The sequence below is a fragment of the Dinoponera quadriceps genome, unplaced genomic scaffold (genome assembly GCF_001313825.1).
Source record: "Dinoponera quadriceps isolate SergipeBrazil2010 unplaced genomic scaffold, ASM131382v1 scaffold545, whole genome shotgun sequence".
NCBI lineage: Eukaryota > Metazoa > Arthropoda > Insecta > Hymenoptera > Formicidae > Dinoponera > Dinoponera quadriceps.
In genome coordinates, this window is record NW_014554681.1 from 174,630 (window position 1) to 202,400 (window position 27,771).

General features: G+C 45.3%; 7 protein-coding genes across 11 annotated transcripts in view; 3 read left to right on the forward strand and 4 right to left on the reverse strand.

Moving 5' to 3' along the window:
- Positions 1-3,588, reverse strand: part of LOC106740836 (catenin delta-2) — a 58,918-nt gene extending 55,330 nt beyond the window's left edge. For all 3 annotated transcript variants that reach the window (XM_014612271.1, XM_014612270.1, XM_014612269.1), the window contains exon 1: positions 3,534-3,588. The gene's annotated coding sequence lies outside the window, so the exon portion shown is untranslated. The remainder of the gene's footprint in view (positions 1-3,533) is intronic.
- A 2,995-nt stretch (positions 3,589-6,583) lies between these two features.
- LOC106740837 (replication factor C subunit 4) lies at positions 6,584-9,680 on the reverse strand. Its single transcript, XM_014612273.1, has 7 exons — positions 9,637-9,680; positions 8,911-9,092; positions 8,473-8,748; positions 7,190-7,583; positions 7,003-7,116; positions 6,813-6,896; positions 6,584-6,745 (listed from the first exon to the last, which is right to left on the reverse strand). Exons 2-7 carry the CDS (start codon positions 9,021-9,023, stop codon positions 6,629-6,631), a joined length of 1,098 nt encoding a protein of 365 aa, XP_014467759.1. The 5' UTR covers positions 9,024-9,092; positions 9,637-9,680; the 3' UTR covers positions 6,584-6,628.
- Positions 9,681-9,763: 83 nt separating this feature from the next.
- On the forward strand, positions 9,764-11,689 carry LOC106740838 (proteasome subunit beta type-7). Its single transcript, XM_014612274.1, has 4 exons — positions 9,764-9,914; positions 10,290-10,469; positions 10,541-10,856; positions 11,280-11,689. The coding sequence occupies exons 1-4, from the start codon at positions 9,853-9,855 to the stop codon at positions 11,553-11,555; spliced, it is 834 nt and encodes a 277-aa protein (XP_014467760.1). The 5' UTR covers positions 9,764-9,852; the 3' UTR covers positions 11,556-11,689.
- Positions 11,690-11,793: 104 nt separating this feature from the next.
- Positions 11,794-19,179, reverse strand: LOC106740839 (villin-1). The gene is made up of 8 exons (XM_014612275.1): positions 17,442-19,179; positions 16,703-16,819; positions 15,291-15,631; positions 13,891-14,656; positions 13,597-13,783; positions 13,009-13,257; positions 12,453-12,749; positions 11,794-12,236 (listed from the first exon to the last, which is right to left on the reverse strand). The coding sequence occupies exons 1-8, from the start codon at positions 17,577-17,579 to the stop codon at positions 11,887-11,889; spliced, it is 2,445 nt and encodes an 814-aa protein (XP_014467761.1). The 5' UTR covers positions 17,580-19,179; the 3' UTR covers positions 11,794-11,886.
- A 2,516-nt stretch (positions 19,180-21,695) lies between these two features.
- LOC106740860 (elongation factor Ts, mitochondrial) lies at positions 21,696-26,162 on the reverse strand. 3 transcript variants are annotated; one of them, XM_014612310.1, is made up of 5 exons: positions 25,874-26,100; positions 25,310-25,465; positions 24,693-25,221; positions 23,488-23,728; positions 21,696-22,125 (listed from the first exon to the last, which is right to left on the reverse strand). In XM_014612310.1, the coding sequence occupies exons 2-4, from the start codon at positions 25,463-25,465 to the stop codon at positions 23,496-23,498; spliced, it is 918 nt and encodes a 305-aa protein (XP_014467796.1). In that variant the 5' UTR covers positions 25,874-26,100; the 3' UTR covers positions 21,696-22,125; positions 23,488-23,495. The 3 variants fall into 3 exon arrangements, with proteins under 3 accessions (XP_014467796.1, XP_014467795.1, XP_014467794.1); XM_014612309.1 differs by lacking the exons at positions 21,696-22,125; positions 25,874-26,100 and adding an exon at positions 26,107-26,162 and having other exon boundaries at positions 23,177-23,728; XM_014612308.1 differs by lacking the exon at positions 21,696-22,125 and having other exon boundaries at positions 23,177-23,728.
- Positions 21,818-23,095, forward strand: LOC106740861. Its single transcript, XM_014612312.1, has 3 exons — positions 21,818-22,093; positions 22,353-22,577; positions 22,774-23,095. Exons 1-3 carry the CDS (start codon positions 21,836-21,838, stop codon positions 22,918-22,920), a joined length of 630 nt encoding a protein of 209 aa, XP_014467798.1. The 5' UTR covers positions 21,818-21,835; the 3' UTR covers positions 22,921-23,095.
- Positions 26,163-26,516: 354 nt separating the features above from the next.
- Positions 26,517-27,771, forward strand: part of LOC106740829 (dynein heavy chain 7, axonemal) — a 32,000-nt gene continuing 30,745 nt past the window's right edge. Inside the window, 2 exon segments of the mRNA XM_014612260.1 lie at positions 26,517-26,752; positions 27,147-27,450. Coding sequence (XP_014467746.1) covers positions 26,517-26,752; positions 27,147-27,450 — 540 coding nt within the window.

A 27,771-nucleotide genomic window follows, 5' to 3' on the forward strand; every position in this document is an offset into this window, starting at 1 on the left:
GGGGGGGGGGCGGGCAAAGGGGAGAAGAGAGTGCGAAGGAGGACGAGAAGAGAAGTAAAAGAGGAAAAGGGAAAAGAGAGAGAGGACTCTCATACCTCTTCCCGAGATAAAAGATACTAACTTGCGAGCTTTATCGCGGCGCGGGCCTGACTTACTCGGGGATAAATACGCCCGCTTCGTTATCGATCCTCGCCTGATAACGCGAGAGACGAACCTCCGTTTCCTCGATTCCGCGCGTTCGTCATTCCGACAAAGCGCGCCGCGACTGACACCCTGTATCGCGCGACTGGGACGGCAAGAGAGGAAGAGGATGAAGACTGTCACGCTATCATCGACATTACATTTAACTCGATTATGCATGTAATGCGTACACTGTTATTTGGCGATTAACTGGTGTAATGAAAATTAATTATGTAAAACACGAGCCGTTGTCGGTGACCGGAATTGTCACGAAAATTGTGCGAAAGTAAGCGCGGAAATACGCCCGCTTCTCCGTTTGCCCGTTTGTATGTCCACTCGCGGACGCGAGCGGAAAACTCGAGCGCCGTTCGTTCGCGTCTTCGCGCGAATTTTCGCGATATACACGAATTCGTCTCATCACCGGCACGTAAAAATGTTCTTTCCGGCTCGTGCGCCGTTTATTTTCCCTCTCGAGTCGCGGTGTAGCACGGAACACCGCGTCGAAACGGATGGATGGGGAAGGCAAGCGAAAGCGACTTCGGTTCCTGATAACTCCGCAAAAAGTATCTTGACGCTTCGCGCGTCTGCTGTCCAATTAATTTCTATTAATTTCTATTAAAATATATTCTCAAGATTTGTTTCTGTCTCTCTTTCTCTTAAGGCCCCAGCAGAATGGTTGACTGATAATTTTAAGACTTTAATGTTTTATGCCTCAAATTTTTATCTAAGTTAGCATTTATCCTTTTTATTATACAACAGTTTGCCATCGATCATGTACATAGCGGCTTTTTAGTTTAGCCCTCTAACAGCAAGGTGGATTTTCAAAGTATTCGAGAAAGCGGGGTCAAATCCGACCCTATGCTCTTATTTTGCTCATTTTCCATGTAATCAATGTACAAAATGGATAAAAGATTTCGTGTCATCGCGAAACATTCCTTAAGAAGAGGAACGCGCGCACGCTGTAAAATAAACGAAGCCGTAGGGTCGATCCGGGACCCCACCTTACCGTTAGAGAATTAAGACTCGACACAAGACAGTCATTGTGCGTTATTCAAAGACAAAGACTTGAGGCATAAAACATCGTCTTAAATCAATAAGTCAGCCATTCCTGCCAAGGACCTTAAGTCTTTCACCCGAGCCCCGTCGGCTCCGCGACGCATTCCTCGTGCGATTACAATTCACGTACAACAATGTTAATTAATATGTAGCATAATTCGCGTTCCTGGCAAGACGAGGCTATTCCGCGTCCTTTCCTCACGTCGCGCAGTCAATTGCTCGTCTGCGAGCGTCGTTACATCTAATTCAGGAATGATAACGCGGGTTCAGAGACCCCCCCTCGCTCTCTCTCTCTCTCTCTTCCTATTCGATCGCTCGTCTCGCCAGTCGATCTTCGATCGCGCGGAATGACGAACAGCTTCGTCTAACATAATTAGCCGGCGTACACACCGATTGGTCGACCTCGCGTAAACTGATAATGCAAATAACGCCGAATCTGGGGATTATCATTCAGCGGCTGGCTATGTACGCGGTGTCCCAGTTCGACCGCGTGGAATCCGGCCGAATAATCAATCGACGAGTACAACTATTTCGAGAAGGAGGAAGGCTGACGTTTCACCTACCTACCTCTATTTTCCTATCTCCCTCCCGCACTCTCTCTCTCTCTCTCCCTTTCTTTCTCTCTCGTATGTTCGATTTTTGTTTTATAAATGAGAAGGACGATTCGGTACAAGAGCACAAGGACCGCAAAGCGCATGTGTCCGCGTTATCGCGCAGCGTAGCGGATAACGAATGTCGGATTTTAGCTTCGCCCAGGAAGATGGATCCTTGTTTGTTTCGCGAGTAAGCGCGACCATCGGTGGTCGAATGATCGGAGACGCGGGGAACCGGTAGTTCGGGGCCGAATGAATGGGCGGAGAAATACGAAAGAAGGCCCGAAAATTCAGCGAACGTGCGATTTCGGATGCATGCGGGATCAAGGAAATGCACGGGGAACGTGACACCGTCGGGTGGTCTAACGTTTCGTAATACGTGCCGGGCGCGTATTCGACGCTAAATGCAGCCGTCCGCGATTCCGAGGCTGAAGCAACATTGTATTATGTGACCTTCGTGCGAGACAAAGGGCCGCGCGCTCAGACCGCCCATTTAGCGTTAAGTGTGGCCGTCCGATTTTCGAGCTTGGTTTGTCCCACACGAAGGACACATTGCGCGTTGTGCCAACCTTGGGAATTAGCCGTTTGTTTACGGCTAAACGTCTAGTCGGAATGAACGCTAACCGCAAACGAGGCTCGGCGATCTGGATTCGGCCGTATTTAACGTCGAACACGTGGCCAGGGCGCGACGTCGTGCTGAGACTCTGGAAAATTCGTCCAAATTTAATAAGCACAAATTTCAAACACGATTCGAAAATACAGGTAGAGAGAGAGAGAGAGAGAGAAAGGGGAGATTCATAATAGAATATATTAATTTAAAGGTTTAAAGGTCACTAAGTTTGAGAATAAGGCCGTCTGAAAGACGATCCGTTCTAACCGCGGGCGCAGTTCGCGATTATTTATTCCGTCTAAGAAGATAATCAATCGCAAACGCGACTTTCTCTCTCTCTCTCTTGCCGTGTCTTCCTAATTACTCATCTTATTCAGTCTCTTTAGAGTCACTAACGAGTTTACGAGTTTACGTGCGCAAACGCGAGAAGCGCACCGGCTAATGTGCCGGGCGTAGCAAGGCAGGAGCCGAGAGTTCTCGCTGGTGAGGCAAGTTTTCAAATCGGCCCACTTCGATTATCCGAAGGGACGCTAGTTAACGAACTGTGTGTCCCCTCAAGACCAAGGACGTTAGCGTAAATCCGGTTAATTGAAGTCTATTAAGTGCATTAGAATTCCGCCAAGATAAACACCGCGCGAAATTATCCGGCGAATCTGAATCCCGTTACGCATTTGCATTCCCGAAGCTTCGGATCCGCTCTCGACGGACGAGAGAGAGAGAGAGATGAAACGGGAGAAGATGAGATACAGAGAGGAAGAGACAGACAGACGAATAGATACGATAGATAGATAGATAGAGAGAGAGAGAGAAAGAGAGGGACAAAGAGAGGATACTTCGTTATCGCGCGGGAACCACACGCGTCCCGAAACACTGCTCGATATTGAGGAAAGACCGGGAGCGCTCAAAGCGACAAAGTCGGTTCCTCAAAAGCGACACGATAACGGCGGGACACTCGGTATATGCACATGTTTCACAAGGCCCGGCTCAAAGAAGAGCGTGGAATTCGAGCGTGCGATCGGCTTCCTCCCGAGCGCTGTGTTACCCCGCGGGGCGTTTTGCGCACTGCGTCGTAATTGAGAACTCGGAGGACTTACCTTTTCTACGACTCACTCCGCGAGCGACGTCTCCCGTCACATTCCACGAATCCGTGACACCCGTTGCGTCCGCGGGGAAGAGGATCCTCGGCGTCTCGGGTTCCGTCGTTGTCGGGTGCCGCGTGCGCGCCGGTATCATCCACGCCTTTGTCCAGCGGACGACGATGGTCTCGTAGTGACCTCTCCTCCCACGTGGGCTCTCCTCTCCTTCACCGGCTTGCTCCGGAAGGACACTCGCCGCAGGCGAGCGCGCCTCAGCCGGCGTCGCGGCGCTTTCTCTCTCTCTCTCTCTCTTTCGAGGTAGCGCCGTGCCACGCGCTCCTTCGGAATCTCAGGTACGCGGAGGAGGCGCCGGGGCCGCGTGCCCGCCCTTCCGAGTCCTTCCAGTAATGTGCGATCCCGCAGGTAATGCCCCGCAGGTAATAATCCGCGGCTACGCCGATCTGCGCTGCTGGAACACGCAGGTGCGTGCGCGAGACGGACAAGGAGAGAGATAGACAGAGAGAGAGAGAGCGCGTACTGCGATTCTCCTTCGAACAATGAGCTCTGAGATGCCGCACTGTGTATGAATATACCTGTATGTATGTGTGTCTTTTGCAAGTAGCGTAGTAGGAAATAGTCTCACGTGAAGTCGTCCTCTTCTCCACGGGTGGAAGAGAGAGAGAGCGAGAGGGACTCTCTTCTTCGGGATCCCCGATGCCGAAGTCAAGACACGACCGGTCCCTCAAGATCCTCGAGGTTAGGTTAGGTTAGCCGGGAGGAGCGCGTTGCCAGGATGCACCGCGGCGAGGCATGAAAACCGCACCGGCACAACTAGCCGCCCGCGCCGGTCGGAATTCCTTTCAGGACGACGGACATTTCCCACGACGGTCACACTGCAGAGGGTCACCTCGGCTGCGGCGGCTCTTCGTTCTCTCTCTCTCTCTCCTTTTTCTCTTTCTTCGCTCTCGTGCGCTCTCAGTGTCCTTTCTACGGGGACATCCTCCTGGTGCGCGCCGAAGATTACTCGTGGTCAACTTCGCTCGGAATGCACACGTTCACGTCTCGGCTAATAAAAGACCTCTCTCTCTCTCTCGTCCTCTCTTTTTAAATCTTCCTTATCACGCTCTTTGTGTATGTCCTTATCTCCGAAGGAGATTTCGGGAGGGGAGCGGTGTGCGATTCGATACTCTCCGAGGAGGAGGATAATACGCCTTGGGTCTTCCGAGGAGGAGATTCAGTCGCCCACCTTCCTCTTCCTCGTGCTCCGCTACACTACGACGATCCTTTCCCCGGAGGACCGGTTAACGGAGCCTCTCGGAGGCGCGGTGAGGCACGTTGGGAAGTGTCACGGCACGTTGTTGCCGGTGGACGGCGGTGAGGGCCAGGAACGCCTGCTGCTGCTGGTCCTGTTGGTTGCGAGGAACGCGGTCAGCACACCTTTCTCGCGAGTACACCTCTTTCTCTCTCTCTCTCTCTCCCTCTCTCTCCTTTCTCTCCGGAAGTCACGACCTCTGCGCGAACGAGTGAGCGAGTGAGCGAACGAGCGAGCAAGAAAGAAAAAGAAAGAGAGACACACAGACAGACAGAGAGGGGATATCTCGAGGAGAGGACGACGTGCTCCGAAACTACGTAGTGAACGTACACTCGACGCTCCGCGACGACGGCGACGAGGACGGGCGTCGTTCACGCCCCCGTTCGTTCGTTCGTCGTACGTCCGCACGTACGTTTCACGTATGTATATACGCTCGTACGTACGTACGTACGCACTCGTCCGCGTTCCCCTTTCTTCCCGACGTCGGCGGCACCACGGCGACGCGTCACGGCCACGCCGTGTTACGCACTCAGGAGAAGGGAGGAGGCCGTCGGCGACCTTCCCCGACGTCGCGCGCGCACCACGGATACAATCACCGGGAGACCCGCGCCAGGACGACGCGGTGGAGACGTAGCTCCGTCGAGAGGCGCAACGCTCTAGAAGCTGCGCTTCTTGTCGCGCGAGTGAACGAGAGAGAGAGAGAGAGAGAGATAGAGAGATAGATAGAAAGAGATAGAGCGAGGTTGGGGGAGGGGGGACACGAGAATGAGCGCGAGAGAGAGAAAGACAGACGGATGGAGAGAGAGAGAGAGAACGAGCGAGAGAGCGCTAGAGCCGTCTCTCTCGCAGCCCTCGAAAGGGACAAACGCGACTCACGATTCTCGCGGCAGGACACACGTGCTGCGCGAGCGAGCGAGCGATCGACCGAGCGTCGCGCGTACGCGGCATGGGCACACACGAGCACACGTTGCCTCTTTTTTTCTCTCTCACGGACACATATCTCCCGAGAACGGTGGCGGTCTCGTCTCTCGCCTCCTCGCCAACGCCTACACGATACACATTGCACGCAGCAGCAACGACGCCCCTACACGCCGAGCCCAGTGGTGATCAGCGCGCGGCGCCGCCGGCGCGCTGAGAACCCCCCGTTTCCGGCGACGCCGTCGTTACCGCCATCCGGTGCGGTGAGTTTCCACGTGAACGCGATAAGGACGTACCGGAGGGTCTCTTTCTCTCTTCGGCGGAATAATGCGATCCCGATCGGATGTTCTTCCGTGATCGCGATAGCTCTTCACCTCGCGACGCTTCCGGAATCGAAGGAGACTCTAGGGACTTTCGCACGCTAGCTGGGGAAGTCAGTTGCTAGGGACTTCGTGAGAACCTCGTTCAACCGAGTTGGGGACATCTAGGTGTCTTTTTTAGGTCTGCCTTTTGATCGCGTAACTTTTCCCCTAGGGCGGAAGCGTGAAATGTTTTCAAATCGGAAACTTTTCACGAAATTATGATCAACTCCCGAAGTATCTTTTTTAACGTAGATCCTTGAAAAGTCTAAATTTCCTAATTTGAGAACATCTCTTTTTTCCCACCTTGGAAATATGATCGAAAAATTCATTAATTACAAACGCGTTTTCCTTGACACGCTAAAGTTCTTACGGTACTTTTTGGAGTTATCTTTTAAAATTCTATAGAGATTCTTGTTCTTAACAGCAATTCTTTAAAAATATATCAAATTTTTGCACATAGTCTAGTATATAATATATATATCTAGTATATAATATATATATATTCTCAAATACACAATGCGTTAACATAAGGACCAAGGTTTGAATTCCGTGCATTTGTACACTGCCGAGATTGTGGAGAAAATATTCAAAAGTTGAAGGTACTCGTCACACCCTTCCGTCAGTCTATAATCACACTCCTAAGAAAAAAGTAAGTTTAGTTTCATATTCCATTCATTATTCGGCATATGCGAAAGAGTATCTCACCCCGAGCACGTGACCGATCATAGCTCTCTGTTTATCACTCAGATCATCGCAGAGAAACATCTTGCCATTCAGCTGATCCAAGACCTGTGAAAGACCAGCAGATCGCCGAAATTCAACCAATAAATCGATTCTCACCAAAAGTGAGTAAAATTCAATATCGAGTTTAATATAAGGATATTTCAGACACTACCTGCCCTCCGGGGTATCCTTCCAGTAGCAAGTCTTTCACCAACTTCTCGATATCATTGTAAGTTCCTTGTTTACAAGTCTCCCACAGTGTGTCAATTTTGTCATCTGGTATCACCTGAAGCAATGACAATGTTATCCTTGAAAATAACGTTAGAGGTCTGATATCTTCAATGAATGAGCATACTTACCCACATCAGATCGAGAGCATCTCTCACGGTGATGTCGTAGTCCTTGCCCTTCAGTCGCGTGATCGATTGCAGGCACATGACGGCTTGCCTCAGATCGCCTTTGGACGTCTCGACGATCTTCTCGAGAACACTTTTGTCGACCTTCAGGTTCTCCTCATTGCAGATGTATTCCAACCGGTCGATGCTCTTCACGTCGCTCAGCGGCTTGAAGCGAAACTTGGTGCAACGAGACGCTATTGGCTTGATGATACGTGACAGGTAGTTGCACACCAGGCAGAAACGTGTGCTTTGCGCTTCTTTCTCCATGATGCGACGGAGCGCGGTTTGCGCGGCGCCAGTCATGCTGTCCGCCTCGTCCAGTATGATGATCTTGAATGGCGGGCATTTCTTGCCGCTGCAAGAGATTTGGTTAATTTCTAGAAAGTTTCCGTTCCGATTATTTATTTACGGTTGTGTAACCCGTTCTAAGTCAAATACGTTAATGAGGTGCCTCAGACTGTGCCATTTTGATCATAAGCCGCAGTACAGTGTGCAATCTACCCCGAATAGCTGACCCTCGAATATATGCTCTGTAGGCTAATCTTACAAACCAGCACGTGTTGATATTAACGCGAATATAATCCTTTTTGAAGATGCATTTACTCGTCAGATTTCAAGTTATGTATTAAAACTGTTAGTTTTATCATTATCGTTGCCGCGGGGAAAATATAAGAGATTTGATTTTCTACCGAGCTAATAGCCAAGGGTCAGCATTCAGAATGTCGGTTCTCAGAGCTTGTGATCGGAAGTTCGTTTGACTTCCCATCTTCCTTAAACTCCGAAGAAACATTTTCGTGTTTGGTTGCTAATAAAAGGCGCTAAATTGCTTTATTAGACCTCCTGGAAAACAACCTCTTCAATGCACCAATATCCTACGGCCATCAGACCTTTCACTAGTTCATCATTGGCATTAATCAAGTCTCACTATCATAAATAACACATTGTCGCAATTAATATAATTATAACAGACAATAAATACATATGATAAGTCTTCAATAAGAAACAAGTAAATCGAGAAGATAATGTTAGTTGTTGGTAAAACAAGATGCAATATTGTTCTGTAGAAGTTTGCGTAGGGCCAGTTTTGTAATCATCGATTAACCTGAACGACTGCGTAAGTACTAACCGTGATTGGTTATTTCTGATCAATTCTGCTTAACGATAAATGCGATTGGTCAGCTCCAATTGGGAATAATCAGCGGATTAAGTTAACCGGAGATTTTGAGATCGGTCAGTAGACTCACTCTGGCCTGGTAGGATTAGCTTTGCGCAACGCGAAGGATTTGATCTTGTCCCTCACAACCTGGATGCCTCTGTCATCAGAGGCATTTAACTCCAAAATCCTGTCTCTGTACATGTTGCCGAACATCTGCCTCGCAGCTGCGTGGATTATGCTGGTCTTGCCAGTACCTGGTGGTCCGTAGAACAGCATGTTGGGGAAGTCTGTGTGCTCCATAGCTTGCCTTATCACATTTACCACATCAGTTTGCTCCACAATGTCGTCGACGGTCCTCGGCCGGCTGAAATAAGAGAAACGCGTGAGACGACTGAATTTAGCTTTGTCCCGACTCCATTTCCTCTTCTAAATACAACGGAAACGATAGCAACGTCGATGTTTTCATATTTTTTGTGCGCAAATAATCGAAGGTTAATTTCACGGTGAAGACGATAAATATTCTTACTATTTCTCCACCCATGGTGTCAGATCCTTTTTCTCGTCCTTGGCGCGAGAGGTTGACGGTTTCTTTACATCCGCCGGCGCGCCCAATTTCCCAGTCTTCAAGAAAGCGTTCATCTTCCCAAGCGGTCTGAGCGGTTGTGGGTTTCGCACGCACTTTCCCGCCTATTCGCCGCCATCGTGGCTCTACGTGATCGTCAAATATGAAGCATCACTATAGATGTGTTCCACTTAAACGTTCGCGAGCGTAGAGACATGTCCAGATGTCCAATCGCATTGGCCGATTCGGCAAATGGACTAATATGATTGGACTTTGTAGACTTGGCCTGTACTTGCGATCTTTAAGTGGAATGTACAATGTTCATGAAACATGCACAGCCTTGCAAATTGTGTCCACAAATATCTTCAATGGATAACACGCGACGTCACCGACGAGAGATGAAAATAATAAATCTAATTGCTTTCAGCAAAAGAGACACAAGTCTAGTTACATCGTCATTTGTCCTTATTTTGCATTTAGTGAAGAAAAGGATAATCGATACAACTAGACTTGTGTCAATTTGTGTCTCTTGCTGGAGAGCAATATATGTTCAATATATGTTCAATATATATTCATACATCTTTATATATTCGCAAAAAAACTAACAACGAAATCTGAGAATTAATTGAGAACAACACTTATCTTGTTGTGGACGTTGAGAGATATTTTTCTTATATTCAACGCTCTTACCGGGTCGGTGACGTTGCGTGTTATCTACTGGATAGATGCGTGAAATCGGCATAGTAGTTTACCATGCGAGGTATATGAATATAGAGGTACTTCGGATCAAGTAAAACCCGATCGCAGCTCCTCTCATTACTCTTCCTTCCGACGCTATTCTTGGTTGTCAGAGCCTCGCAGTGTACCTTCATCGGCTATAATCGTTGATTTGAGCGAAAACAAATAATGACTTCGCTTCTCGTGCCGGAAATTCCGCCAGCAGGCTTTTCCTTCGATCTCTGTCAAAGGTGAAGATTTATATCGTACTTCACAGATATATTATTACATTTATTTCACAATTGTTATTGGAAAGTAACCTACAATCTTGTCGATATTGCTGTGTCACAGCCGTAAGAATTATTTTTCGCGGATGGATTATTATACTGTCATGTTACGTGATCTATACATGATATTTGTGAAATAAGAGAAGTATCGATGATATAATATTGATAAATTTTAAATATTATTTTAAGAATCACTACTCCGCCTGTCATTAGTATTGTGGCAATAAGCGTCTTTTACTAATTGTTGAAAGTCTTAATTACTAATTGACTATTTACAGAAAAAATTCTATTCTGTTCAGATTTGAAACACTAATTTCCCATATATCTTATTTCATACAGGAACAATGCATTGGTCAAGAAAGGTTTTGCTGCTCCAAAAGCAGTAAAGACAGGCACTACCATCGCTGGTGTAGTATACAAGGATGGTGTCATTCTCGGTGGTGATACAAGAGCCACTGAGGACACCATTGTGGCTGACAAATACAGCTTGAAGATCCATTATCTTGCTCCCAATATGTAGTGAGTGTCGTATCTATCTACTTTACTTAATAAATTAACACATATTGCACTGACTCAAACTATACTTTCAGCTGCTGTGGAGCAGGTACCGCAGCTGATACCGAAATGACTACCGAGATGATAGCCAGCCAATTGGAGTTGCACCGTCTGAACACCGGTCGCATTGTTCCCGTCTGTACTGCCAACACGATGATAAAGCAGATGCTGTTCCGTTATCAGGGCCACATCGGTGCTGCGCTCGTATTGGGCGGCTATGACATCGATGGACCTCACTTATACTGTATTTACCCGCATGGTTCTACTGAGAAACAAAAGTACACCACCATGGGATCTGGTTCGTTGGCTGCGATGGCAGTCTTTGAGAGCAGATGGAAGCCGGACCTTTCGGTAAGAAGTGCATTCTCCTAATTTTAATCTTACAGTCAATCACATAATTTCGATCTGACTCAATTAGTATTATTTTAAGATTAAGAGTCAGGAAAATTGAAGATAGATGTACGAATAAAGATGAATAAGAGATAAGCAAAAATCATCGAGGCCCATACGAGTGTGGATTTATAAGATTTATTTTAGATATAATTTTTTGCTTTTTAACACACTTAATTTGCAAGAAATTTTATCCTACCTTATGTATATAAATCTGATAGATTTATTAGTAATTCATGTATTTGTATAACTTATATCCTTAGTACTCATTTAACACTCCTATTCGTATACTTTTCTTCTATCGTGTATAAATTAGATGTTAAGGTACTCTTAAGAAAAATGCCACTTTGATCTTGAATTGACAATGGTTGCCATCGATGTCAGGAGGAGGAGGCGAAGCAATTGGTGGCGGACGCGATTCGCGCCGGTGTGTTCAACGACCTGGCGTCCGGCTCGAACGTGGATCTCTGTATAATCCGCAAGAGCGGTGTGGAATACTTGCGGCCGTACGACACCGCCAGCGTGAAGGGCGAACGACAGATCAGCTATCGTTACAAGCCCGGCACCACCGCGGTGCTCACTAAGACGGTGAAGCCGATCATCGTGGAGGAGGAGACGGTGCGCGTCATCAGAGAGGAGCCTATGGACACCTCCTCATGAAGCTCCGTGTTAACTTAATTCTCGGTGTTTTTAGCTCTAAGCTTAAGTCGTAAGGGAATTTTCTAGGCGAGCGAAGTCTCCGTTGTAAAATCCAATCAGATGTTTCTAATAAAGATCGTCGAGATCACGAGGAAGGGCAAGATGGGCGATTTTTAAATTCTAATTTTCCGCAAGAAAGAAAGAGACCAACTACGATAACGAGCTAATTAAAGTCGAGGAATACCAGTGGCAGATATTGCAAGCCACACCCGAAGAGGAGAACATATCGACAATTTTCCAGAAGCGACAGAAAGTTTGTAATATTCTCGGCGAAGTGCGTGAATTTAAATCATTAGAAGAGCCCAGCGGCTTGCTTGAGCCGTTGCCTCTTCCAGGCCGGCAGCTTCTCGAATTCTGTGGGCTCCATTTTGAAGATCGCGATGAAGTTGTCGAAGGTAAGGTGCATCTCCTTGCGCCGCACGTCGACACCAGCCGGCAGGTTCTCCGGTTCGCTCTTCAGCACCGCCAGCGGGTACTTGACGTAGTTGTCGAAATCCGTGGTTGCTTTAGCGACAGTTTGCGTCCTCGTCGGCTGTTCCTTGTCGTCCAGCAGGGCGCAGAAGGTTTCGAAAGATTTGTAATCTCTCAGTAGATTGTGATTCCAGTTGTCGAAGAGCCCGATGAACGTGGCCGGCTCCGTACCTGAAGAACGGTGAAGTCCCAGGTGACGCGAAACGCGTCAATTCGAACAAAAAATATCCAAAGAAGGGATATGTAAGAAGATATCTAAAGAAGATAGGCGCGTTTAAAGAACATCCGATCAATCGGAAGTTCTTTCAAAAATCTTCACGGCGACTCTAAGTCATCCAGGAGAGACGTCTTCGGTATAAAGAATGTTTCTCGACGCTCGGGACTCACCTTGCTTGATTATAGAAATCGTCGTGTTGCGATTTCGACCCGCGGGATGTGTGTAGAGATACACCGTGGCGTCCTCGACGCACTCCTGCAGCGTCCGCGGGCTGGAAAACTTGCCAACCCACACCCAGATCACGCTGCCGGCGTCCAGCAGCCAGACGGCTTCCGGTATCAGGGAGTTCTGTCGGAATCCGAGCACCTCCTCGCCCACGAAGAGGCCGTTCTCGGTTCGGCATTGAAACAGATGCTTGTCCAGCTCCTCGCCAACCTCCTCGGTCTCCGTGCTGTAAGTGCCCCTTCCTGAAGACGAGAAAATATAGTCACGGTTGAGTCCAAAGTTGCTTGGTAACTTTCGACTGTCTATTTGCTTTTTCCACAACCTACGTAATAAAGTGTTTTAATGTATAATTATAATAATGATAGGGATATAATATCATAATAGAGTAGAATAATAATATAATAATAATAATATATAATATTTTTATGAAATGAATAGTTGCGATAAGAGGTAGTTTCAGGTTGTCTGTGCGTTAATTTGTGACTTTTGTTTCCGAATTACCTCCGAGTTCGACCCAGAAGTCGTCGCTCTCCTTGCCCTCGGCGACAAGAGGCGCGTTCCTGGGCGCGAGGCGTCGCGACGCCTGCCTGGCGTCGCCAGTGCTCTTGCCACCGCACCAGACAATCGGCGCGCTGGAGAAGAGGATAAATACCGCACTGGAGTCCAAGCTGCTGGCTCGCAGCGGGCGTTCCACCGCCTTCGAGGTGTACGGCGTCGATCCGAACACTCGGACCAGGTACTTCTTCGGCGCTGCGAGTGGAGAAGAATTTGATTATAAAAGTGGGTAAGGACAAGCTCTTCGAGTTTTACGTTCCTTCAAGAACTTTTATGCATTTCACATGCGTATAAGTTTAAGTCGGGATTTGTAATCTTTAAATGGTACGTTGAAGTCCCTTCTTCAACAACGTTTCGTCGATTCCAGTAAAATCTCATCAATTTTATTTCAGCTTCCTGCTTTTTCATTCTTATTCATTCTTATTCCTACTCGTTTCTCATCTCATCCAAGTTTTACTTCGGTTTCCGCTTATTCTTTGCTCTCCTTAATCCTTATTTCTGTTCATTTATCATAAGAGGAATGGGTTGACTCACGTGAGTCGCGATGACGTCCAGCGAGTATCTTCAGCTTTCCATCGTAGATCTGCAGGAGGTGAGGCGGCTCCCTGCCTTGGGAGGCCTTCACCAGCTGCGCGTTCGTCTCTTCGGACAAGCGGCAGGCCGCCGTCATGGCGGCGTCTCGATCCACCTTGACGGAGTGGACGCCTTCCCAGCAGTAAATCTGAAGATGCGACAAAGTCGGTGAACACCTCGGCACGTAAAGATTGAACTAGCGAAAACCCGACTAGTCAACTGATAAACTGAAAGCATCAACAGAGCGACACGTACGATGCTGCGGCACCTGCGTCCTTGCCCGTACTTGTACAGCATCACGTAGCAGGCCTCCGCGTAGTAGATGCCCCTGTCGTCCACGTCGACCATGCCTTCCTTCTGCTCCACCCGCCACAGACTCCTCTCCCCGGAGCCGTCGTCCACCAATTGGCATTCCGCCGCCATCCTGGGCCGCTCGTTCATGTAGTCAGGCTCGAAACTGGCCGGCAAGGTCAACGGCCTCGTCTTGGAAGACTCCCAGCCCCTCAGCAACGCCTTCATCTCCGCCGGCTCATGAGCCTCGGTCGCTCTGGCCACCGGCATGCCGTCGCTGTAATTCTTCTTCTTGACGAAGCCACGAGCGTTTCTCACCGCCTCCAGACTCTCGCGAGCGTTCACATCGCGACCCACCCACGCCCAGACTCCGGCCTCGCCGCGGTCGACCAGATAGACGGAACCGGAAGTCAGGTCGCTGCGCAGCACAGGCCCGGACTTGAGCTCGGCGACCTTGTATTTGCCTGATTGCTCGCTGCATCGGTAGAGCTTGATGGGGCTGGGCGGGTTCACGCGATGCTGACGATCGGGCGCCACCACCCTCGCTGACGGCTCCAGCACGCTGCTGAAGAGCTCCCTGTCGTTGCCGGGCAGCGTCTGCTCGTAGCCGTCTTCGACCACCACCACGCGTTGGCCGTTGTTGTTCTCCTTCCGGGACTCCAGCAGGCTGGCCGCGTGCCGCTTGTGCAGCGGTTCCGACAGAGAACCAAGCCACAGGAAGACGACTCCCCTGGAAATGACGGTAATTCTCAGAGGAAATTCCGTGTCTCTCGGGAGAGAACGGTTCTCTAAAACGATTTTCGGTCGCACAGCGGAAAATCCAAGTCGGATTTCCTGTGTTTTACTAACAACGTGATGGATCTGTCAAATGTTCGTCGCGTTTTAACGTTTGAAACGATAGAAAAATATATAGTCATGATTTTGAAATCGAAATGTATCCGAAGAATGACATTTAATAAATAAATAGATAATTATATATAAAATTTCTTTAATTGAAACAAAATTGTCCTTTGAATGAAATAGCAAACGAACGTTTGATTCGACAATAATAAATAAATAATATTTGAGATACCGAAACACGGAAAATATACGCTGAAGGATCACCGCTTTTTCATCGGAAGGCCGTAATCTGGAAATCTTCCTGGAAGCCTCTATTAAGCCTCATTTAACATTAGAAGAATCAGATCCGTCGTTGCTCAATCCTGGCAACACGCAAGCCTTTTTTGCACGCGGAAACTTTCACCGGCGGATTTCCACATCGTCCGGTGGAAAGCGAAAAGGGAACGATCGTCGCACGAAGCGCACGCGCGCGAGATCGTCACCGCGATACATACGCAACCACGGGGGAACTTCCTGTCACGTACTTTGCCCGAACGTCAACCAGGATAACGTCTCTGGAGCTGAAGTGCTCCCAGTGCACCCTCTCCAGCTCGGTCAAGATCGGCACGACTACACCGGAGACCCGATGGAGAGTGCAGACGGGCGTCTCGAAGTGCAGGTTCTCGACGATCAGGCGTTGACGGAAGTAGGCGAGGAATCTGGGACTCTCGCGACCCTGCGCTTCCCTCATCAGAATCGTCGCCGACACCTGTGAGTCGAGCTCGGCGGCGCGGAGCGCCGCGGCGCCGGACGCCGTCGAGTCGCAGCTCGAGCCGATCCAGAAGTGGATAGCGCGTACCACAGCGCTACCCTTCAAATCCTTGATCTGTCGGTCCACGAAACGATCAATGAAAATTTAGGATGACTTTTGCCAAATTCAAATTAAACCAAATGTAAACTGAATTAAATTTACAATCTTCTGAACAGATAATATCGTACGCCTGGATATTCTAAAGCTTTTTATCCTACGCTTTTATCCTAATATTTTGGTGTTATAAAACGTTGTAAAATGGTGACATTTTCTGACATTTCATATAGAGTTCGATGGAACGAACTACGGTAAATTTAATTGTACAAATCGATTTTGTATTTTATCTAATAGAGATACATCGATCTGTTTCATGATTTCACGAATGTTCTCAAATACGGTTTTATTTTCGTATCTTGTCTGATTAGTATGTATATCTCTAGTCCCGTTAATAATTATAAATAAATAAATAAAATAAATGAGCTGATTGATAAATAATAATAAGAATTGCCAACGTCAATTCCCAGTTCTGCAATTTATCGTTCAACGATAGTTAAAAATTTATTATTTTCTATCTGTATTTTTATTTGCAAAATTGATAGAGCAGGTGGTACTTGAATGATAGCAATTTTAAATCGTCGATTGGATTAATCAGAGCTTGGCGAAAGTCATTCTTAGTCAAATAAATGGGAAGTCGAATTCCAACTATCGAGAGTTCTCAAAAAGAAAAAAATCATTTCTACAAACTTAAATTTATTTTCTAAGCGCATCTCATTTCTTCGTTCGATTTCAATCATTAAAAAATAAATTATTCGAATTATTAAAAAATTATTCAATTTATCGTACATTAATTTAATTAAATCTGCAAATGAAATTGTTAAAAATGCCTTTAGTTCTCTTGCAATTTAGTACTTAGGAATTTTTCATTTTAAACAAAAGACTCCTCTTCACACGTAGATTTCCGTCGGGAAATAATTTTTTGCTATGATGACGGAATGGGAAAAATGAAGAGGTAAAGTTAGCGGAATGAAATTCACGGAGGTTCGCTGGAATAGCTCGAGAATTGTGGATTTTACACGCGATGCGAGATTGGAGGCGAGCTTTCGTTTGGTTTCTCTCACGACGACGCAACAATAGAAGTAAAAGTACCGGCATTCCCGGGCAAGGAAGAGCACCGTCCTTCGCTGACACGGCGTAGACGATGTACGCCGATTCGGTGAAAAAGAAGCCCATGTTGCTGCCGGGTACGGCTGTTGCTCGTAGACCCTGAAGATACAAGCGCGAATAGGAAAATAGAGAATCATAAGTGTAATATAAATCTAAGTAAAATAATTAATCAATATTATATTTTTATCTGATAATTCTAAGTATATGTGAAGTGTATTTTTTAATCAATAAATATTAATAATTATGAAAAATGTATGAGTCAATGTTTTCTAATAACTATAATTATAATATTATAAATATAATTAATATAATTAACATAGGAAAATGTTTAATGTAATTAACATGATTTACATAATAATTAATATAAAATGATTATTTAGCGACGACCATGATATACGTATATATATTATTATAATATATATATATCATAACATATATATATATTATCATAACATATATATATATATATATATATATATATATATATATTATCATAACGAGTAACGACCATGATCTAATCTAATTTTCTATTACATTTTCCTTCATCTATCGAAAATTTTAATTTAGTTAATTATCGAGAGGTTTAATTTAATTTTAATTTGAGGGGAAATTTCTAATGTTAGAAATATACTGAAATTATTTGTTGTCCTTTATTAACGGGAAACGTTGCGGTTTCATGTTTATCCGGAATAACTATCCCGGTAATGAATAACGAGCTCACCTCGATCTTCCAGACGCGGAAGGTGCTGCTGTTCTTCGGGATGTTCCTGAAGACCTCGCCGCCGGAGTCATCGCTGCGACAGCTTCTGTCGTCCTGCGGAATGGTATTGAAACCTTCGGGATACAACACGCCCGTCATGTTCCGTCGCGCTTCACCAGCCGGAAAAACCAATCTCTCGAAACTTTCCCGCCCCGAAATCTCGCCAATAGCGCTTCTATCTCGCGCGTCACATCGAAAGTGACATCACACGAGCGGCACCAAATAGCAACGAATTATCATCAAAGCGCTCGAAATCGGTGTGTCCGGACAACTCAGCGTGAAGGACGAAGTTGAGCGTTTCGCTGAAATTGTCGCGGAACCGTCGAAACGCGAATTTCAGAGTCGACCGATGAACATGGACAACGTACGTGGGATAATTAGCGAGAAATTTCAACGCGATAACATTGTGCAGCGGAGCGACGGAGAATGCGCAAGAGAGGATTACTCTCGACTACGAGCGTTTCGCAACGGAGAAACCGGCGCTCGCGCGCTTCCCGAGCGGACTGAAAACTGGGATACCAGAGCTCGCGAGGACCTCCGCCGCGTCGCAGGTGCACTCGAGTGCTCGCGTGCCCGATGCGCTAATGCATGCACACTGTACATGCAGCCTTGAACGATGCCCCGTGTTTCCTTTAATCCCGACTCGCCTTCATTTCTCGCATCTCTGATCCGCTTGATTCTATTTAATCAACGCACATTTAATTAAACCGCTCACATGTGATCCACGGCGCTCAATTTAACTGTTAACATCCATTTCGTCGTGATTTCTACTCATTTTATATAACTCGATTATAGTTACAATCTTTAATTTAATCACGGAATAATGTATACACACACACACACATTAAAAAAATAATATTATTCTCGCTAAAAGACAAAGGAGTAAATTTGGGAGACGATATTCCCGGCACGACGGAAGTTCCTTTCGCGCGATTGTCGCGGCTCGTCGCGCGATTTCGAACAGTCGATTTCGCGCTACGCTCTTCGGATTTGAGTTGATTGACCTGTAACTACATCGGGTCCCGGTAAGATGGGGCCCATTATGCGACCACCGTCGCATTGTACTGGTTTTGTTCCCCGGCGTGTGAGTGCGTGCGTGCGTTCGCGCTCGTTTCATTCATATCCACGCCTCGCATTCGGCGGCAACTCGCGAACGAGCGAGCGAGCGAGGCTCTCGTGTGTGTATCACCGCACACGTACACGACGCTCACGCACACGCGTGGCTTAAGCATCATCCGCGACGATCATCATCGCGACAGGCAGGAAGTCGCAACTGCCGCCCGCACGCCCACTTCTGCGGCGGTTGCGCCAAAAGGTGAAAATTCGCGGTCGCCCGACCGCGGACGGCGTCTCCTCGTTTTTTCGCGGCGGTGAAGAAAAAAAGCGCCGATTTGTTAGCTCCGCTCGCGATGATTCCCTCGTTCGCCTTGAAACACGAAGAGAGAGCGACGGGCGTGCGAGTAAAAAATTCACTGCAGGCCGAGGCGCAATGTTAAATCGAGAAACCGAGAGGCACGGGTGTGTTAAATATATATTCCGAGATGTATCTGAGAACGAATTCATTAATTCCCCGCTGTTCCCATACGAAGGAATTAAAATTTATGCTAACGGTAAAAACAATATCGATAGTTTCATATCTCGTATCTCTCACCGCCGAGGAAGATTTCTTTGGATTTAGTACACGTGATTGTTTGACTTGGGCTCGTTTAATATAAACAATACAATTTAATATCGAACGTTCTTTTGTGTTTGAATAAAAGTGCCTTTCTCTAGAATAAACTATGTTGTTTGATAGAATCAACAGTATTATTTAGAGGTAATATTATTTCGTTTTCAATAAAAGAAAATTATTTCATTATATATTAAATATTGTTCCACTGAAACAAAGACATTCCCGTTTTTTAATATTTCCCTAACATAATGTTACCTCTTTCAAATAACTGACTGCTTGTGACAATCATTGTAACGTTTGGATGAATGTACAGAAGAAATATTACTCGACGTGAAGATATTTATTGTTTAAGAAGTCAACAATTCTGTTTATTGAATCAAAGATTCGTTTGTTGTTGTTGCTCTATTCCAAAAGAGAAATTTGTTTCAACTAAAGAAACCCGACTAAATCCGAAGAAATCTTTCTCCCCGTGCAGACATCTCCAATTTGTTCACTAGTGTGCGATTTAGCCGAGAAGTATGCTAATTATTCTTACGGTTATTTCCGAGACCTCCTTAAATTTATCCCCCCTTCCCCAACATAAATTTCCTTCATCCTCTTTCTTCCCACGTTAATATTTATCCTACGCCTCTCTCGAATTCGTATTTCGTTCTGTGTTGATTCTCCCGAACGATCGCACGATCACGGAAGTTCTCGATTAATTAAAACCACTCGAAAGAGAAATCGTAGAAAGCAACGAGATAAATCAATTCAAGCTAAGCGCCTGTCCAGCCCGAAAATCCCACGGGGCTGGGAGAAGAGCGCAATCCCTACCTTCGGAGAACTCCCTCAAAAATCGCACTCTCTGAAAATCGCCCGGAGGACCAACACGAGGCGGGGTACGTCACTTCCTTGCGAGAACCTCCCTGGAAACTCGGCGCCCACGCGTTACCCCCTGGGCGTACCAGTCACCCCTTCCGATCGAGGAAGGAGGTCGAAAGGCCGGACGGATTATCACTCACCCGCCTGAGGAGGTCCATTGTTCTCGCTATCTATCTTTCTCGCCGCTCGGGGCCCATTCGGCCGTCTCTGGGCAGCGGGGGACACGCGCGAAGGAGCAGGATGTTACTATACCTTACTTGGCGAGTCGTGCTCGCGTAAGCGTACGCGACGGCTAACTGTATAAGCGAACAACTGATAGCCGGCCGCGCCGATGCCCGGCATGAAAAAGAAACCGTAGCGGTGCGCCGGCTGCCTCTCCCGTAGGTACCGCCGTCCGGAAGTGGGCCCCGGAACTCCTGCCGGCCAGCCGTGACCGGCGGGTAGCCGCGGCCTGGTGGTGGCGGTGGCCTCGTGCTGGAATAACACACGGGACCCACATGCGGGAGCCCGCGTTCTCTGTCTATTTCTCTCTCTCTCTCTCTCTCTCTTTCCCCGCCGACCTCTCTCGGTCTCCGTCTCTCCATCGTCGGAGGTCTTCCGCGATCTCACCTGAACGAGCGAGCGAGCGAACAGGTGCGCGCTCACCTTTCCAACGTTACCTCCTCTTCGCCACGGACAGACGGAGCACGAGCAAACTTTATTACACATGTCCTAGAACGCGTAATGGGATCCTTCCCCCTCTGCCGGGGCCGCTCGTTCGCGCTTCCGTCGCGTTTTCGGAGGGAATTAAGGACGTCGAGCGAATCGGAGGCGGCGGACGGGGGGACGGGCTTCGAGGATCGAAAAAGGGAGCGGGATATTGGGGGTCTTCTTCTTCTTCTTTGTGAGAGAGCATGCTTCTCTGGCGATAGATAAGGTAGATTGTACGGTAGTTTATCACACGTTCTAGAATACGTAATGAGCGTCTCGCATGCTTCGTTTCACGCTGAACACGAGGCATCCCGCGCGAATGCAGGAATTAAAGACGGCGGCGGATTGAATAAAACAAAGAATGCGAAAGAAATGGTCGGAAAATTGCGAGAAAATTTCCCTTTCTTTCTGTATACATGTGGTTGAATGTAATTAAATATAATTATATGTATACGTGTATGTACGATGACATCATATCCTGGAAAAAGATCATATAGGAATTTTGTCCTATATGGTCATGTAATTATGAATAATTATATATTCACAACAAAAAGAATACTGTGATACAAATACAATTGAAATAAATGCTTAAGTTTCTGATATCGCGTGATGTTGACACTCGATTGAATAGCATAACATCATCTTATTTTGTACATGGACGTGAATATGTGACCATATAGGGACCAAAATTCATATATAATTTATATATAAAAGTCATAAATAGTTTTATATAATTATATGCAATTATTTTTTCTCGGGATGTGTTTATATGCATATGACTCATACATATAATTTTATTTGTGCATTATATACATGATCATATATGATTACATACAATCATACATAGTTTACATCATATATGATTATGCATAGTCGCCTGTGCGTATGTGAACGCGTTCTTACTTCATTATATACAGTCGTGTACCACGACTAAAATATATGTTATTATACAGATAACGCTATTTTAAACTATATATAATCATACACGAGCATATAAACATTCATATATTTGCTGCGACATGAGTCCATACATACACGGGTCCTTCGATCCGATCCTCGAAACAAAGTGCGCTCGCTGCCATTTTTCTCTTTGACAGGAGACGACAGAGAGGGATGAGGATTTAGCCGACAAATGTCAGAGCGGAGTGTCCGTCGTTACCCTTCGACCTCGTGGAGATCCTTCGATGGACTGGCGAAACGAGGAGTCGGATCACTCGAGCGGTACGTATCGGGGCAAGAAGATGCTCCTCGTGAGCCGCCGAGTAACGACTATGTGAGCTTCCTTTCTGCCCGGATAGTTGAGAACCTAAAATGGGATGAGAACGACACCGCGACCAGGAAGAAGGACACCCCCACCTTGAACCGCAACGTTCGGTCCCAGGGAGTCCAAGTGCGTCGGGGTCGTGACTTCCCCGATCGAAGCTGGGAAGTCGAAAAAATTAATTTCCAAAATTGATAAACTAACGAATGAAGGATGAAATTCACATATTATTTAATTTAATCTCGAGCTATATGTTTTTTAATTATCCTAATTTATTGCTCCCATTTGAAATTTGGACTAATATGATTTTGTTTACTTCTGCAAAAATAGGATGTTTCGGCATAAATAAATAAATAAAAAAATAAAGATATAGATTTTTTTCATTAAGGTTGGAGTCGGAGCTTGCAAGGACATCGGAAACTTCACGTGCGCCTTGGAGAATCTGGAGCTCGAGAGCGAGGAAGACCAAAATCACACGAGATTTAAGTCGAACGATGCACAGACGAATTACTTCAACGTCTCGAAACAGGAAGAGACCGCTCCGGTTTTCAAGACTTGGGAGAAATCTACCTTTCAATTGGTGCTACAGGGACCGGATATCCTGAATTTCCAGGTGAGAATCGTGTCGCTTATCCGCAAATTATTCGGGCTAAAATATAATGGCACAGCTCGATAGAAAGAAAGAGAGAGAGACATTAGAATAGAATTTTAAAGCTGAATTAAACGATTTGTTTTAAGGACATTGTATAGAAATGAAAGAATCCGTCCTAATTTAAAGACTCACTCGCTCCTGATGATTTATCTCGCAGGGTACAAGACATTCTCCCGCGGATATCGCGCCCTATTGGAAGAAGGACTGTAGGATGTGGCTATGGAAGTCGGTGAGGCTCGCGAGGAAGATAAGAAGGACTAAAGCGAAGGCTGTCCCTCCTTTGCATCGCAAGGAGCTTTTATAGCGTACACTTTTACTCGCCAATGGAGGAGAATCCTCGGATTTTTTTTCGAGAAGGAATCCTGATTTTATTTCTTTTTTTACGAAAGTGTTTTAATTTTGTGCGAATCGTTTTTAAACAATAGATGTTCTTAATAGATCATTTTTAATTTTCTTGCTAAAATGAACTTTCTTTTTTACCAAATTCAACGAATTTTCTGCCGAATTAAATTAATTTAACTAATGCTACTATTTCGTGAAATTTTATTAACGCATAATTATTAGGAAATATTAGACTTTATTTTTGCGCCAGATGCTGTCATTAATTTTATTACAATATATATTACTAATGATAAGATATGATACATGTGTACACGACACTACTTCAAGAGGGAAAGATGCGACAGATCTTTCCGTCCTGAATGTTAATTCGTTATCGGAAAATTGGAATTATTGGAAATTTCTACAGTTTTTCCCTTGATCTTTCTGGTTTTTATAACAAAAACAGTAATACAGTAATAATATGTCGAATATTTACGTGAGAATTATTAACCTACGATAATCTGAGATAATTGATATAACAGATGATCACCTGTGACTTCAGCCGCAAGTCTGGACGCTCTCCAGCGTCGGTTCTGAGGTTGGCTCGTCCAACTCCTCTCCCATCTCGAAACGCGCGAAATCGACGACCTCGGTCTGCGCATTTTCCAACAATTCTTGCACGGAAAGACTAGGATCCAACAGGAACTCTTGATAGATCATACAGGTCTCCTCATCCATGTTGTTGTGCGGCTCGTCGACCTGCGGGTTTCCAATCTTCTGCGGGTCCATGCCTGCACATTCAAATACATTACGCATCTAAAAGATCTATGAATCTGCGAACTGAGAACTTTTTTCCCCAGCGCGCAAATAATATCGGTTTAACATATTTTTTGCCGGAAATGATATTTTCAAGATGTCTACTTAAACCTGAAAAAAAGTTCCTCTGAGAATCCCCTGATTTTCTAATATTCTAAAAAGACAATTTGTTAAAAAATTGCAGGTAAAATGAAAGTATCTTGCAAATGAATTATTCATTGTGCAAAATCCTTAATATTTTCCATCCATAGAAATTTATAAATCATAAAATCAAGAATTACTCAAGTTTCAATAATTCAATTTGAAAAACTTCTAAAGAAACTATAAGGACTCTACAAAATAAATATTTTATATTGCAAAAAGTTTTCAAATTTTATTTTCAAAGGTTACTAACAAAAAATTATATGATGCATAACCGACACAAAACGCAACTTTTATAAATCATTAAAATAAATATATTAAAATATATCTGTCTTAGTTAAACAAAATTGCACCTAACACGAAATCGTTGATTTCAATATTAAATATCGGATTAATCGTGCGTGCTCTAAGTATCATTAAAAATCAAGTCGAAAAATTCTGGACTATTTTTTTCTATAATTTTTTATGAAAAAAATATTATTAAGTAAAATTCAGTCAATCATACAATATTTATCTGTGGACAACGCGATAATCTGGCTTGCAGACAAATGTCTATTTCCCTGAAAAAGTTCCCTGATTTTCAATAAAATTCCCCGAGAGTTCCCAGATTTTTCTAGACATAAAGAAACTCTCTGAAAATTCCAGGTTTTTCAGGCATTTCCAAGTAGTAGACACCCTGACTTTTTATTTTCATTTTCTTTCAGAATATTAACTTCCTCTGATATTAATTTTTTTGCTAGGAAGATGAAGTCTTGTAAATTTAACGATTATGCGATAACTGCAACTGCGACAATTTACCTATGATATGCTGACAAAGTTGCGTGCCCAATATATTGTCGCTCTCCTTAGTTTTGACAGCGACGAGGGCACCGTACTTGCCGAAGGACACGGGGATAGGGTTCATGGGCGCCGGATGCGTGCAGCCGAACAATGTGACGTCCGGTTGCACGCTGATGGCGAGGGCACGTCGCAGACTGATGTTCTCGCCGACGTTGCCGATGGTCAAGGCAGCGTGATCGCCTAGCGTCTTGCCATCACCCGCTGACAACGTCTTGAGAGCTTCCATGTGGAATACTGTACGCTGCACCTCGTTTTGAATCTCTTGGCCCTTGGAGTGACTCAGTATCGCTGATGTCACAATTTCCGCAAGGTTGTGGAACTTCTTGTTTCGTGCCACAAAATCGGTCTCGCAGTTGACCTCCACCAAAGCTGCATAATTTTGATCTACCATCACCGTGATCAGACCTTGTTTAGTGCTACGACCCTCCAGCTTAGCTGCTTGGGCCCATCCATGCTGCTGTGCTTGTTCCCTCAGCCACTTTTCAGCCTAGAGCAAAGATAGACCAAGAAATTCAGTCGTAAATCGATTAAAATCATAGTTGTACACGCTTGAATCATGCTGACGGATCTCCTACCTTCTGCACGTCGTTCTCATGCAACTCGAGGGCTTTCTTGCAATTGGTGAAGGTGTAACCAGTCTTCTTGCGCAGCTTCGCCAGCAGGGACTTGTTCGAGGCCTGCCAGAGCAGGCCATTTGTGTGAATAAGACGGAATACTCGAGATGGGATCATCTGAAACGCGATGTACTTATTAGTTATCATAAATCTGCGTTGTTAATTGTTTAAAAGAATTGTGGTATTCGTTCAGGCGTGATATTTTGTACAACGTTGTTTTGCGAGTTTGGAGGTATCGCGCGTAACGGAAATTTAAACGTGAAACATGACTTATAAATGCATAAAATTATTATGTTTATTCCGGTTTGAATTATAGAAAAATAATCTACGCAGGTGGTTATGTATGCTCGAACATAACCTAAAAATCGCACGCGACAGTCGAGCACTTCGAGGAAGTCCAGGCAGTGAGACAGAAAGCGAGAGAAAGATAGAGAGAGAGACAAAAACAAGAAGAGATGCGAAATTATGCTCCCGCGAGCTCTGACGTTCGCAGGATTCGTTAATTTCCCCGAATCGATCCCGAACCTCGTTGCCTGGAGACTGCAATCAAGGGTGCTGGTGCCGTGGCCGCCGCGGATTTTCTTTGTAACGCACGCTTCTTTAACACGAGAGGGACACGCGTGCGAAGTCGCGTGAACGCGGGGCGAATGTCGAGAGATTAATTTCACGACGTGAGCCCGCGAATATCCAACTGCGGATCGCGTTAGTCTCGCAATTTTCGCCAACAACTACACCGGTTTGGCGGTGCAAACACTCACCGTGCGTGAAGGTTAGGGGACATAACGCAGGTCCGTAATCAACTCCTCGATTCTCCCGGGGGCTCGGCACTTTTCCGTCCAAAAATAACCGAATGAATTATTAGCGTCTAATTATCAATAATTATCAATAAAGAATTCAAAATCAATTTTGGAGAGAATCATAAATTTTGTAACTGGCGAGGTAATTTTCATTAATGATAATTAAAATATTTTATCTCGGGGAGGGGAGGCGCGAATATATAAAGAGAAATTTGTCCTATCGAGTTAAGAATCAAATCGTGTGTTTCTAATGTGTGATTAATGATCACACTTTCGGGCTGGAATTTTAATATATGTTCTCCAGGAATATTAGGAATTCGTTAGATGTTGCCTTGTGTCGGAATCTGCGAGTGCCGCAATTGCAATTAAATATGGAGAGCTGTTGGACGGAGGAGACGACCGCGCGAAATAGCAAGTTGGAAGATGCGTTCCAAATACCTAAGATCCTCAATATGAAGATAGAACCGCTGTTTTCCTTGCCGCCGGAGTTGATGAACGCTAAGAGATACAAGAGAGAAGGCGGGCTAATTAAGCGAAAGGAAAAGGCGCAGAAACTCTACGAGAGTTCTTACACAGCGGAGCGGCTTCGCAAGGAGAGCTTCCGCAGGTATAAGAAAGAATTTCGATAACTTCAGTTTCATTAATTGCGGCAAGCTCAAATGTTATCTGATATTAACATAATATTCGCTAATAGTCTAAAATTTAATGTTATCAGATATTATATATACACTAACCACCATATGTATGTATTAATATTATACCGTATTAGAGGGATATTATTTTAGGCATTATATTGTCTCGGTATATTAATTTTAATTAATGTGAACATTAATTTTAATTAATGTGAACAACAACGAAATCATTACCATACTGTGATAAAACTCAAATAAAATAGAATTGGTTTTGCGCAATGCAAAGCGACGCGACAGATTACATTTCTGACTTAATCACCGGGTCGGAGAGGGACTTGTGACGCTCCAAATGGATTCTTTTGCGACTAGATTTATGGTGGGTTTAATAGTGAAACCGGAGCTGCCGGAGGTGAGCGTGGACCTAAGCGACGATAAGGACGTCAACCGTTATTATTATTACATCTGCAACGGCGTTGATACAATTAACACGGCGAGTATCGGCCAAGATTGCATCGACGCGATACTCGCTTTGGTCCCCGGCACTTTGCGCGAACGATTTCCCGATTTCGCCGATAATTTGATGTACGAGATCAAGGAGGACTTCACGAGGAACATCAAGAAAGCCGTCGTCGAGTTCGCGCTCGCGAATCCTTTCGAGGACTATCCCTCCGAGGTAACGGCATGACTTTTACCCCTCCCGAAGGGGAGGGAGGAGAGAGAGAGAGAGAGAGAGAGAGAGAAAGAGAAAGAAAAAGAGATGGATCAACTTCCATCGACGTCAAATTTCAATTTCATTTGTCGAACGCCAAGAACACCGATTGTACGATATAATCTTTATCTTCGTCGGTTGAAGACGACTCGATATTTTCGCGGCAATCTCGCGCGTCTCATACTTGTATAGTAAAAATAAATAATCAAAATATACAGGGTGTTCCAGATCAACAGGGATTTTCGAGTTATTAAAGAAATACATATATACAATACTTTATACACG

Bases quoted from the DNA above. Each gene is read 5' to 3' on its own strand.
- LOC106740860 (XM_014612310.1), bottom strand. From the start codon at position 25,465: ATGATCCCATCTCGAGTATTCCGTCTTATTCACACAAATGGCCTGCTC. The intron at 25,222-25,309 runs GTAGGAGATCCG...TCTTTGCTCTAG, and splicing joins ATGAGAACGACGTGCAGAAG to GCTGAAAAGTGGCTGAGGGA. The intron at 23,729-24,692 runs GTAAATTGTCGC...TTGAATGTGCAG, and splicing joins ACTTTGTCAGCATATCATAG to GCATGGACCCGCAGAAGATT.
- LOC106740861 (XM_014612312.1), top strand. From the start codon at position 21,836: ATGTCAGAGCGGAGTGTCCGTCGTTACCCTTCGACCTCGTGGAGATCC. The intron at 22,094-22,352 runs GTGCGTCGGGGT...TTTTTCATTAAG, and splicing joins TTCGGTCCCAGGGAGTCCAA to GTTGGAGTCGGAGCTTGCAA. The intron at 22,578-22,773 runs GTGAGAATCGTG...TTTATCTCGCAG, and splicing joins CGGATATCCTGAATTTCCAG to GGTACAAGACATTCTCCCGC.
- LOC106740837 (XM_014612273.1), bottom strand. From the start codon at position 9,023: ATGAACGCTTTCTTGAAGACTGGGAAATTGGGCGCGCCGGCGGATGTA. The intron at 6,897-7,002 runs GTAGTGTCTGAA...GGTCTTTCACAG, and splicing joins AAGGATACCCCGGAGGGCAG to GTCTTGGATCAGCTGAATGG. The intron at 6,746-6,812 runs GTGAGATACTCT...CTTTTTTCTTAG, and splicing joins TGATCGGTCACGTGCTCGGG to GAGTGTGATTATAGACTGAC.
- LOC106740838 (XM_014612274.1), top strand. From the start codon at position 9,853: ATGACTTCGCTTCTCGTGCCGGAAATTCCGCCAGCAGGCTTTTCCTTC. The intron at 10,470-10,540 runs GTGAGTGTCGTA...CTATACTTTCAG, and splicing joins TATCTTGCTCCCAATATGTA to CTGCTGTGGAGCAGGTACCG. The intron at 10,857-11,279 runs GTAAGAAGTGCA...CATCGATGTCAG, and splicing joins GATGGAAGCCGGACCTTTCG to GAGGAGGAGGCGAAGCAATT.
- LOC106740839 (XM_014612275.1), bottom strand. From the start codon at position 17,579: ATGACGGGCGTGTTGTATCCCGAAGGTTTCAATACCATTCCGCAGGAC. The intron at 16,820-17,441 runs GTGAGCTCGTTA...TTGTATCTTCAG, and splicing joins TCCGCGTCTGGAAGATCGAG to GGTCTACGAGCAACAGCCGT. The intron at 14,657-15,290 runs GTACGTGACAGG...CGTCATTTCCAG, and splicing joins CTGGTTGACGTTCGGGCAAA to GGGAGTCGTCTTCCTGTGGC.